Consider the following 12,551-nt stretch of genomic DNA (forward strand, 5'->3'; position numbering starts at 1 on the left):
CCTTTAGGGTGTTTGGTTTTGTTTTCCTTTTTCCTGGTAGTTAATTTATGTAATTAATTGACTAGATAATCCACATTAATTCGTTTTAATCGTTTTTTATACAGTAGCATCCTATAGGCCTACCTTTTTATAGGCTGATTAGGCCACCTGACATGCACCACAAATAGCATATTTTGTAAAACAATTAAATGTACTGATAGGCTTTAACAGTAATTTTGTCCCACTTGATTTTTTGTGTAAATGTTACTGTTTTGTAATATGCCTTATGCAACGTAAACGTCGGCACTTTAATGTACATCAACCAGAAGCTCTCAACCAATCGTGTTCGAGGACTCAACAGACCGGGTGAAGTGATTTAGCGCATTGATACATTGCGACGATGGAGGGCAATCTGGACACAATGTAGCTAACCAACGGGTCAACTATTAGAGCACGGTTGGCATCCATTATTTCTTTCCATATATTATTTAGGCATTTTGATTCTTGAAGGATGTCGGTAGCCGGGTTTAAGAAGCAATTTCACAAAGCAAGTCAGGTAAGGAGACGACACAGTGCATTGTGTTTTGTTAGCATGGCGCCATGTGGATAAAGCCCATACACTTCAGCAAGCAACCGTTGCCTCAGCGATAATAAGTATGACGTTTTGTGGCAACGCGCCAAGAAGGGCAATGAATTCATGTCTTTATTTTAGGGCAGTATAGGCCTACCAACCAATATCAACTGTAAAGACCTACAGATAGGAATAATAAAGACACAATGCGTAAAGTATCATATGTTTTTTACAGAAATTGCGATTATGTGTAGGCTTTTGTGCTGGTGGATTCTGGACTTTGTTTTCTAAAGTGGTTTTAATAAGAGATTACTCTAGCTGTAAAGGCGTGATTGAACACACCTTCAGTAAACAATGCCAGTGCCAGGGATACTAACTGGGTCACCACTAAAATGACTGTCCCAAATAGCATAGGCCTATCAAGAGCAACTATCTACACAGCAATGCCAATAAACTGGGGATCTACAGGCATTTACATTTTTTGTTTTTTGTTATTTCACCTTTATTTAACCATGTAGGCCAGTTGAGAACAAGTTCTCATTTACAACTGCGACCTGGCCAACATAAAGCAAAGCAGTGCGACACAAACAACAGAGTTACACATGGGATAAACAAACGTACAGTCAATAACAATATAAAAATATATACAGTGTGTGCAAATGTAGTAAGATTAGGGAGGTAAGGCAATAAATAGGCCATAGTGGTGAAATAATTACAATTTAGCATTAACGCTGGAGTGAGATGTGCATGACTGACCTACAGCTTCAGTCAGTTAACTGCATAACATACAATTGATGTATACTGAACAAAAATATGAATGGAATAATTTAAAAGATTTGACTGAGTTACAATTCATATCAGAAATCAATTCTTAGGTTCATTTAGGGGCTCCCCCAGACGATCCCGCAGGTGAAGAAGCCGGCTGTGGAAGACTTGTGCAGGCTGGTCCTGGTTAGCGGTTGTGAGGCTGGTTGGTCGTACTGCCAAGTACTCGAAAATGACATTGGTGGTGGCTTATGGTAGAGAAATTTACATTCAATTCTCTGGCGAAAGCTCTAGTGGACATTTCTGCAGTCAGCATGCCAATTGCACGCTCCCTCAACTTGAGACATCTGTGGCATTGTGTGACAACTGCACATTTTAGAGTGGCCTTTTATTGTCCCCAGCACAAGGTGCACCTGTGTAATGATCATGCTATTTAATCAGCTTCTTGATATACCACACCTGTCAGGTGGATGTATTATCTTGGCAAAGGAGAAATGCTCACTAAGAGGCATATAAACAAATTTCTGCACAAAATTTGAGAGAAATACGCTTTCTGTGTGTATGGAAAACTTCAGGTATTTTTTTTTTTCATTTCATGAAACATGGGACCAACACTTTACATGTTGCATTTTTATATTTTTGTTCAGTGTTAACAAGGATATACCAAATGTCTTTAATCTCTGATATTGACATTGTTGGAAAGGGCAGGTCAGATCAAATTGTATTTGTCACATGCGCCAAAATGCTTACTTACAAGCCCTTAACCAACAATGCCGTTTTAAATAAGTGTTTACTAAATAAACTTAAGTAAAAAAGAAATAACAAAAAATTAAGGAGCAGCAATAAAATAACAGTAGCGAGGCTATATACGGGGGTACCGGTACAAAGTCAATGCGTGGGGGCACCGGTTAGTCGAGGTAATATGTACAGGTGGGTAGAGTTAAAGTGACTATGCATGGATAATAAACAGAGAGTAGCAGCAGTGTAAAAATGTGGGGTGGGAACAATGCAAATAGTCTGGGTAGCCATTTGATTAGCTGTTCAGGAGTCTTATGGCTTGGGGGTAGAAGCTGTTAAGAAGCCTTTTGGACCTAGACTTGGCGCTCCGGTACCGCTTGCCGTGCGGTAGCAGAGAGAATAGTCTATGACTAGGGTGGCTGGAGTCTTGGCAATTGTTAGGGCCTTCCTCTGACACCACCTGGTATAGAGGTCCTGGATGGCAGGAATCTTGGCCCTGGTGATGTACTGGGCCATACGAGCTACCCTCTGTAGTGCCTTGCAGTTGGAGGCTGAGCAGTGGCCATACCAGGTGGTGATGCAACCAGTCAGGATGTTCTCGATGGTGCAGCTGTAGAACTTTTTGAGGAGCTGAGGACCCATGCCAAATCTTTTCAGTCTCCTGAGGGGGAATAGGCTTTGTCGTGCCCTCTTCACGACTGTCTTGGTGTGTTTGGACCATGATAGTTTGTTGGTGATGTGGACACCAAGGAACTTGAAGCTCTCAACCTGCTCTACTACAGCCCCGTCGATGAGAATAGGGGCGTGCTCGGTCCTCCTTTTCCTGTAGTCCACAATCATCTCCTTTGTCTTGATCACATTGAGGGAGAGATTGTCATCTTGGCACAAGACAGGTATCAGTGTGGTAATGCTTGGTTTCTATAGAGGAGGAACAGTTAGGCTAACTTTTACAACTCAAGTGTGAAAATGAAGCATGAATCATGCATAAGTGATAGTAATGCCTACAGCACAGGTATGAATGTGTAGGAGATTTTAAATCCTAATTGCCTTCACATTGGGAGCCCATTTTCAACACCATTTCCATGCTGTTGCCCATATTATTCTACTATTATGGAGCTGCCCAGATTTCGTTTGAGTGCCAACCAGACACCCATGTAATTTAGAACCCTGCATTTAATGGCTTAGGCTTACCATGCATGCAATACTGGACTTACTATAAGCCTTATGTTTCTAAATGTATTCAGTTATGATTGGCCAATGGAGAGACTGCTTGATAACATGCATACAAATCACACAATTACCTTCCAGGCATAACATTTAGTTCGGTTTTATGCTAGTGAGTGTTCATGTTTGTCCTGGACAACACCCTGTCGTTCTCCACTAACATCAAGGCGGTGACCCGATCCTGTAGGTTCATGCTCTACAACATTCGCAGAGTACGACCCTGCCTCACACAGGAAGCGGCGCAGGTCCTAATCCAGGCACTTGTCATCTCCCGTCTGGATTACTGCAACTCGCTGTTGGCTGGGTTCCCTGCCTGTGCCATTAAACCCCTACAACTCATCCAGAACGCCGCAGCCCGTCTGGTGTTCAACCTTCCCAAGTTCTCTCACGTCACCCCGCTCCTCCGCTCTCTCCACTGGCTTCCAGTTGAAGCTCGCATCCGCTACAAGACCATGGTGATTGCCTACGGAGCTGTGAAGGGAACGGCACCTCCATACCTTCAGGCTCTGATAAGGCCCTACACCCAAACAAGGGCACTGCGTTCATCCACCACTGGCCTGCTGGCCCCCCTACCTCTGAGGAAGCACAGTTCCCACTCAGCCCAGTCAAAACTGTTCGCTGCTCTGGCACCCCAATGGTGGAACAAGCTCCCTCACGACGCCAGGACAGCGGAGTCAATCACCACCTTCCGGAGACACCTGAAACCCCACCTCTTTAAGGAATACCTAGGATAGGATAAAGTAATCCTTCTAACCCCCCCCTTAAAAGATTTAGATGCACTATTGTAAAGTGGTTGTTCCACTGGATATCATAAGGTGAATGCACCATTTTGTAAGTCGCTCTGGATAAGAGCGTCTGCTAAATGACTTAAATGTAAATGTAATGTAAATGTATATGCTGACACTTTATGTTCCTTGTAATGTGCATGCCAGCACTGACAGTGAGTGCTCTTCGAATGACCGCCAAAGGACTAAACATGCTGACAGTAAGAGTGGTTTGAAATTGTGCAGGCTTTGTTATAACCTAGTGGAAAACCTTTACACTAGTTGTGTACATCCGTGTAAGAGTTCACACCAGTTTTTGGATGTAGCCTAGGCTACTTTCACTTTACTAGTTACTTATTAGCAATATTTGGTTTTGCCAGTACAGGGCCCCATTCATTCTGGAGAGGGAAAAAAACATATATTTTTTTTAAAGTCGCGTCATTACGATAGTCCTCCTTTTAATTTCAATGTTTTGATGCATACATATAAATAAACTTGTTTTCGTGTGAGGAGAGCGAGCACGTTACCATACAAATTGTATACCAACTTATTTACTGAAAGAGTAAGGTTTTTGCTTTGTCTTTTGCCATTATACACTCTTTCCTCATATTTTAATCTCTTATCTTGCCACAGCTATTGAGTGAGAAGATAATTGGGGCTGAGGGAACAAAGCTGGATGAAGAGTTTCAAAAAATGGAAAGGGTGAGGCAGGGCTTTATTACATTTCTATTATTACCTTTTTACACAATAATTTGTCAAATTAGGTAGAACAATGTCGAATACTGTTCAGAATTATGTGGAGGGGACAAAAACACTGATACAGAATTTTCCCCTGCTCTGTCATTGATTATTCTATTTTAGAGAATTGATGTGACCCACAAAATGGTTCTTGAACTTGTGCCCAAAACCACAGAGTACCTCCAACCAAACCCAGGTATGGTATCACTTGATATATTGGCCCAGTATAGGATTTCATTGTACAACAAAATGTATATGTGATATATTTTATGCCAATATTGATCCATAGCATATAGAGCCAAACTGGGCATGCTCAACACAGTGTCCAGGATCCGTGGGCAGGTGAAGGCTGTGGGGTACCCCCAGACTGAGGGAATGCTGGGAGACTGCATGTTGCACTACGGCAGAGAACTGGGAGTCGGCTCTGCCTTTGGTACGTCAACAATTGTAACCCACATGGAGCGAACTGCCTCTGCTTACAGTCGACACATATCATACCATATTCTACTACCACATATTTTATACACATTCAGATCAGGTTATGGTCCAGTTAGGCATAGCGAGAGTTCATTTTTTTGGTCCGCCAACTAGGTTTGTAACCCAGTATCTAATGCTTTACATCCAAACACATACTCCAGCAGTTACCAGTGAGATACTTGAGGAGTCTCACCTCTGAAAGCTTTTAACCCAGCACTCAGCAGTTAAATCAATATCGTTCTAATGTAAGGTTCTACGCTTCAGTAAGTTTTGCCTCTTCCAAAAAAAAGTACAGGCCTAGAGATGTACAAACACTTAGTACACTAATATCCTCCCTGACCAAAAATCTAGAGGTCTATCATATGACCTGGAATGTATTTTAATTATTGAATAGCTCAGTTTATTCCTTTTTACATGATGTGCTCAATAGAATCAAAAGTTGTTTTTAGATGTGTCTTCATGTCTGTGAATTCCATGTAGGATGTGCACTGGCGGACATTGGGGAAGCCTTGAAACAGATGGCCGTAGCCAGAGATTCCCTGGACATCAGTGTGAAGAACAACTTCATCGACCCACTGCAGGCACTCCAGGACAGAGAGTTGAGGGAAATAGGGGTGAGTCTCATCTCCACTCAGAATAGTCAAAATGATTAATGCTTCAGCAAAGGGAACAGACTGAACAGGTATCAGATTAGTAGTCTTTGACCCATGTGCTCTAGGCCACTAGGCTTTGGATTTACGGCTTGTAGGCTTAAGGTTTAAGGTCCTTTGATGTCTACCTATCATTGTAAATGAAGATCAAGTGCATTTTACGGCTGTATGTGTCATAAATGAATAATGTTGATTATGACAGTATGGATCAAATGCTTGTTCACAAGCAAAAGAGTGTTTTCGGATCCATATGTACTTATCATTCATTCTTCAGTACCACCTAAGAAAACTTGAAGGACGTCGGCTAGACTTTGACTACAAGAAACGACGCAAAGGAAAGATACCTGACGAGGAGATCATGCAGGCGTGGGAGAAGTTTTCGGACTCCAAAGAGCTGGCAGAGAGAAGCATGTTCGACCTCTTAGAAAGTGATGTGAGCAAAAATAAAAATACTGCAGTTCTACAACACACTCCCTTTATGGTCACGGAAATACCATAGTAATTGTGTAAACATATTTTTCTATTCAGGATTAGTGTTATCAACCTATTATAATCCTGTAACAACTTGGGAGAAGTGTATGGGTTGGAAATATCCACAAGTTTATTTTTCTTTATAAACAAGGAGATGCAAATTTCTCTAAACATGTTCATGAAAGTTAGCTTGTTGGCTCATTATCATGTATACCGGCCACTGGCCATGTGAGATTGACAATCCTGTGCTGATATCTATTGTGGTCGGGTCTTGCAGGCGGAGCATGTGACTCACCTATCAGCTTTGATTGGGGCCGCTCTGGACTATCACCGCCAGTCTTGCCAAATCCTGGACAGCCTCAATCGAAGTCTGCAGGGCAGGTGATTTGTATCAACCAAATTAATAAATACACTTCAGACAGGGACTTAATCATGAGCTACATGTACTCAAGGCACATGTCATACTGCCTGGGTTTGGTTCATTGTTGATGGTTGTGAACTTGTGACCTTGTCTCTCCCGTTCTTTCTAGGCTAGCCATTGCAAGCAACCGACCAAAGAGGGAGCCCAGGCCCAAATCTATTAAGGTTAACACAATCAACACACAACAAAATGGATCTTCCCACAGATCATCAGTCAAATCAGTTATATCTTCAGGTGATTGGCTCAATTGTTGAGCAATTTTAATTTGTTCAATTCATTTCCATAATGTTATTTCTGTATTGTTTATTAGTGTAAATTATGTTTTACTATTGTAAAATGCTGTCTCTTTTGTAAATTGGGGCCATCTGAATGGTTCACTATAGCTTTCCCCATTTGAAGTCGTTAATATGTCCATTATAATTTGTTGCAGATGCCCAGATAAGTCAAGCTGTCAATGGAAAAAGTAAGTACTGATACATTTTAGGGTATGACATTTCATGCATTTCAAAACAGGATACCAGTATTTGTATATTTCTATGCAGCAACTGTATGGGAAGTAGGACTTTCAACTAAGATATGCTATTTCTTGTCATCCTTCTCCACTTATCCCAGATTACCAGTACACAAACATACCTCGAAGACCAGAGAGTCCCATCATCTGTAACCGTGAGTAAACCCACAGGTCATGGTACTGACTTCAGACCAAAACCTTCCATGATGTCCTGTCTATCATATTGGTGATGCAAGCAAATGGAAATCATGTAAATAAAATCATGAAATTAAAAGGAAATAACCAGTATGTGCATAATAGTACTAACTGTTTAGATTGACTGACTAATTAGTGGGCATCTAGTGATATCAATTTCAAGGCAATTGTGGGTCTCTTTCAGATGATTGTGAGGTTTTCCTAGACCAGCCTTGCTGCCGGGCGCTCTACCGCTTTGTGGCTGAGAATGAAGGAGAGCTGGGCTTCAAGGAGGGCGACCTCATCATCCTCACAAACCAGATTGATGACAACTGGTATGAGGGCATGATCAGCGGGGAGTCTGGCTTTTTTCCCATCAGCTACGTCAATGTCCTTGTGCCTTTGCCACAGTGATACCAGGGTAGCACCACAAGCTATGACGTCATCACCTCGGAGCACTCTCTAGAAATCTTATTTTGCAATGAATGTCACTCCGCTTTCTGATGTTTATTGACTGAATTTTTAGTATTTCTGAGCTTATCTGTTAGAAGCATTTCAGGACGGCCTCATTTGGTGGTACCGTCACTTCTTCCTGGATCTGTGAATTCTTCATTTCACCTTATTTTCTGAGGCCATAGAGCTATTGACATCCAATGTCTTTGCGTACTCCACAGGTTTCATCAAGGCTACACCATTTCAGACAGTCCTATGCAATATTTTCTCTCTCCCTTGAAAGCCCATCTTAGTTACATTTGTCTCCATTGTGTGCTGTTAGGTGGCCTAAAGCTCACCTTTTGTTACTTTTCCCCTCTGTTGTCTAGTGGTCTTTCCTCAGCATAATAATGGGTCAATTAGTAGTGTGACACTTTTTAATTCAGCACACTTTTGTGATATCATGGAACACTTCAGCTGCTTTATTAAGATTTGTTTTAATCTTGGGACTGTTATTACCATATTCAGGGTCAATATTCATGTCTTCATTTAGCTCTCCAGAACCTAAGGGGGGTATACCCAGTTTACAGCTGGAACCTGTTTTGGGTTCTCAGAGGATTTTACGGACCACAGCTGGCTCCATTTGAACTACAATCCCAATGCTCTTGTTTATTCCTGACGCTCTGTGGAAATGCAAATGCACCACACTTGCGATACGGTTTTGGATATCTTTGGAACTTTACTTTTATATAAGCGAGAAATAATATTTAAAATTCAAAAGATACACTTACTGTGCGCAGTTTAGGAAAGTTGCACCTAGCTGTTTTCACACACCATTATGACATCCTCTCACCTTGCACTCACGTTTCCATTGAACCATTCCATATTTCTGGTGTTTAAAAATAAAGCCGGGTGCAACTTTACACGGTAAGTATCTAAAAAAAATTCATAGAAGCAATGTTCCAAATGTTTCTGAAACTATCATGTGAGAGGCGCATTTGTGTTTAGGTGGAGCATTCCCTCAGGCGACAGACAGCTTTGGGAGTAGACAGTATAATTAAGCAATAAGGCCCAGGGGTGTGTGGTATATGGCCAATATACCACGGCTAAGGGCTGTTCTTAGGGACGACGCAACACGGTGTGCCTGGATACAGCCCTTGGCCTTGGTATATTGGCCATATACCACAGAACCCTGAGGTGCCTTTATTGCGACTATAAACTGCTTACCAACATAATTAGAGCAGTATAATTATTTTGGGTCGTACCTGTGGTATACGGTATTATATACCACAGCTGTCAGCCAATCTGCATTCAGGGCTCGAACCACCCAGTTTATTATGTTTAATATTACCGTCTATTGAATGAGCTAGCCTTCGTTGTGGAAAGGTCAGGGTTAAGACTTGTCTGCATATCAATTTGAACAGAAGAGAAGAGGAAATATCTCTTATCAAACACCATTTGTGATCTTTATAGCTGTTTCATGTTACACTACACTTTAAAGGTGTTTATGATGCGTGTGTGCTTTATCCACTTAAATATGATCCCTTTCATAGTTTTTCCCCCTTCCACAAACAGTAGAAACACTTGTTGCCTTTAAGCACTTTTTAAAAAATATGTTGCTGTAGCCTTGACAATTACTGTATTTGCACACTTAATTTTTCTTTATTAGTAAGGAAATACACACACACACACACAAGGTATTAATCACCTCTCATTTATATCCTATTGTAGGGTCTAGGAATAATATGTTGAACTAGAAAATATTTAGCTGTAAGCCATATTGTCAGAGATTTTGTGTCAATCACTATGAATGAGCCCAGAATGCTGTAATATAAAAGTAGTGTACATTTCTTTCCTATTTATTGTCAAACACTTGCTGTTTCACAAATTGAAATTATAGTTAAATTACAATTATGTTGAAGAAATTACACTAAGGAACAATCAAACCAGTTATATGATCATTGGATGTATTATCATCTACTGTAAGTTAAATATAAATGCAACATGCAAAAATGTCAAAGATTTGCCTGAGTTACAGTTCAAATAAGGAAATAAGTTCAGGGGCATCCTGTTTCCATTGATCATCCTTGATGTTTCTACAACTTGATTGGGGTCCACCTGTGGTAAATTCAATTGATTGGACATATTTTGAAAAGGAACACACCTGTCTATATAAGGTCCCACAGTTGACAGTGCATATCAGAGCAAAACCAAACCATGAGGTCGAAGGAATTGTCCATAGAGCTTTGAGACAGATCTGTGCCTCCACACAATCCTTGGGAAGGGTACAAAAACATTTCTGCAGCATTGAAGGTCCCCAAGAACACAGTGGCCTCCATCATTCTCAAATGGAAGAAGTTTGGAATCACCAAGACTCTTTATAAGAGCTGGCTGACCAGCCAAAACTGAGCAACCGGGGGAGAAGGGCTTTGGTCAGGGAGGTGACCAAGAACTTTATGGTCACTGACAGAGCTCCAGAGTTCCTCTGTGGAGATGGGAGAACCTTCCAGAAGGGCAACCATCTCTGCAGCACTCCACCCGTAAGGCCTTTTATGGTAGAGTGGCCAGGTGGAAGCCACCCCTCAGTGAAAGGCACATGACAGTCCGCTTAGAGTTACCAAAAGGCACCTAAGACTGACCATGAGAAATAAGATTCTCTGGTCTGATGAAACCAATATTAAATATTTTGGAAAAAGGGTTCTGAATGATACAGCGCAGTTGGAAAATAGTTATCCATTTGTGCTGTATCCACTGCGCTGTTTCAGGTACAACATTTATGGTCATGTCACAGCAGTTTATAGGAGGGAGATTAAGATGTGGGAAGTGTGTAATTTCAGTGGATAAAGTTGTGTAGGGGTGACCATGTTGCTGGGGATCGGAAGTATCCGGTGGGAGAGAGGCAGGTTGAGATGGCTAGAGTCAGTAGTGCAGATGGTGTCATATGCCGAGGCAGTGAAGAAATTAGGGGATGTGTCAAGGGTGAGGGACCCAGGGAGGAGTAGTAGCTCTGTGTCAGCACAGAGAAATGGGCACTGTATATCACTTATTGGCCTTCGGAAAGTGTTCAGACCCCTTTACTTTTCCCACATTGTTAGGTTACAGCCTTACTCTGAACAATATATATTTTTTTAAATGTCCCTCAAGCTACACACAACCATAATGAAAAAGCAAAAACAGGTGTAGACATTTTTGCTAATTTATTACAAATAAAATGGAAATATATTTACATAAGTATTGAGACCCTTTACTCAGTACTTTGTTGAAGCACCTTTGACAGGGATTACAGCCATGTCTTGGGTATGACACTACAAGGTTGGCACACCTGTATTTGGGGAGTTTCTCTGCAGATCCTCTCAAGCTCTGTAAGGTTAGATGTTGCTGCACAACTATTTTCAGGTCTCTCCAAAGATGTTCGATAAGGTTCAAGTCCGGGCTCTGGCTGGGCCATTCAGAGACTTGTCCCGAAGCCTCCTTTGCCCCAGTCTGAGCACTCTGGAGCAGGTTTTCATCAAGTATCTCTGTACTTTGCTCCGTTCATCTTTCCCTCGATCCTGACTAGTCTCACATTCCCTGCCACTCAAAAACATCATCCCAGCATAATCCTGCCACCACCATGCTTCACCGTAAGGATGATGCCAGGTTTCCTCCCGACGTGACGCTCAGCATTCAGGCCAAATCGGTCAATCTTGGTTTCATCAAACTAGAGAATCTTGTTTCTCATGGTCAGAGTCCTTTAGGTGCCTTTTGGCATACTCCAAGCGACCTGTCTTGACTTACTGAGGAGTGGCTTCTGTCTGGCCACTCTACCATAAAGGCCTGATTGGTGGAGGGCTGCAGAGATGTTTGTCCTTCTGGAAGGTTTTCTCATCTTCACAGAGGAACTCTGGAGTCTTGGTGGTTCCAAACTGCTTCCATTTAAGAATGATTGAGGCCACCATGTTCTTGGGGACCTTCAATGCTGCAGACATTGGTACCCTTCCCAAGATCTGTGCCTCAACACAATTCTGTCTTGGAGCTCAACAGACAATTCCTTCAACCTCATGGCTTGGTTTTCGCTCTGAAATGCACTGTCAACTGTGGGCCTTATATAGACATGTGTGGACCTTTCCGAATCATGTCCAATCAATTCAGTTGACCACAGGTGGACTCCAAGTTGTAGAAGCGTCTCAAGGATTATCAATGGAAACAGGATGCACCTGAGCTCAATTTCGAGTCTCATGGGAAAGGGTTTGAATACTTATGTAAATAAGGTATGTGTTATTTTATTTTAATACATTTGCAAAAAATTCTAAAAATCTATTTTTGCTTTGTCATTAAGGGGTATTGTGTGTAGATTGCTGAGGATTTGTATTTATTTAATCAATTTTAGAATAAGGCTGTAACATAACAAAATGTGGAAAAAGTCAATGGGTCTGAATTCCTAGCCGAATGCGCTATATGCTTCAGTAAGAGTGGCTTCTTGCCGTTCATAGCAATGGTTATCAACTGAATGGCAGAAATGGAACGTAAATCACAGAAAATAAATGTGGTGGCAGCTGCAGAAAAGTATTTGGATATACAAGATTTTACTTCAGAAGAGTTACAGGGTGTGTTTAGTGGTGGTGTCCTGTCCTCCCAGGTTGTTGTTATGGTGCAG

General features: G+C 41.6%; 1 protein-coding gene across 2 annotated transcripts; it reads left to right on the forward strand.

The window, feature by feature from the left end:
• The first annotated feature begins 327 nt into the window (after positions 1-327).
• On the forward strand, positions 328-9,935 carry LOC106561291 (endophilin-A3-like). Of its 2 annotated transcripts, none has more exons than XM_014125079.2 (11): positions 328-535; positions 4,675-4,743; positions 4,903-4,975; positions 5,069-5,212; positions 5,737-5,870; positions 6,181-6,339; positions 6,655-6,758; positions 6,908-7,032; positions 7,229-7,261; positions 7,411-7,464; positions 7,689-9,935. In XM_014125079.2, exons 1-11 carry the CDS (start codon positions 491-493, stop codon positions 7,895-7,897), a joined length of 1,149 nt encoding a protein of 382 aa, XP_013980554.1. In that variant the 5' UTR covers positions 328-490; the 3' UTR covers positions 7,898-9,935. The 2 variants fall into 2 exon arrangements, with proteins under 2 accessions (XP_013980554.1, XP_013980555.1); XM_014125080.2 differs by having other exon boundaries at positions 361-435.
• The last annotated feature ends 2,616 nt before the right edge of the window (positions 9,936-12,551 follow it).

This window comes from Salmo salar, chromosome ssa10 (genome assembly GCF_905237065.1).
Source record: "Salmo salar chromosome ssa10, Ssal_v3.1, whole genome shotgun sequence".
In the NCBI taxonomy this organism is placed as follows: domain Eukaryota; kingdom Metazoa; phylum Chordata; class Actinopteri; order Salmoniformes; family Salmonidae; genus Salmo; species Salmo salar.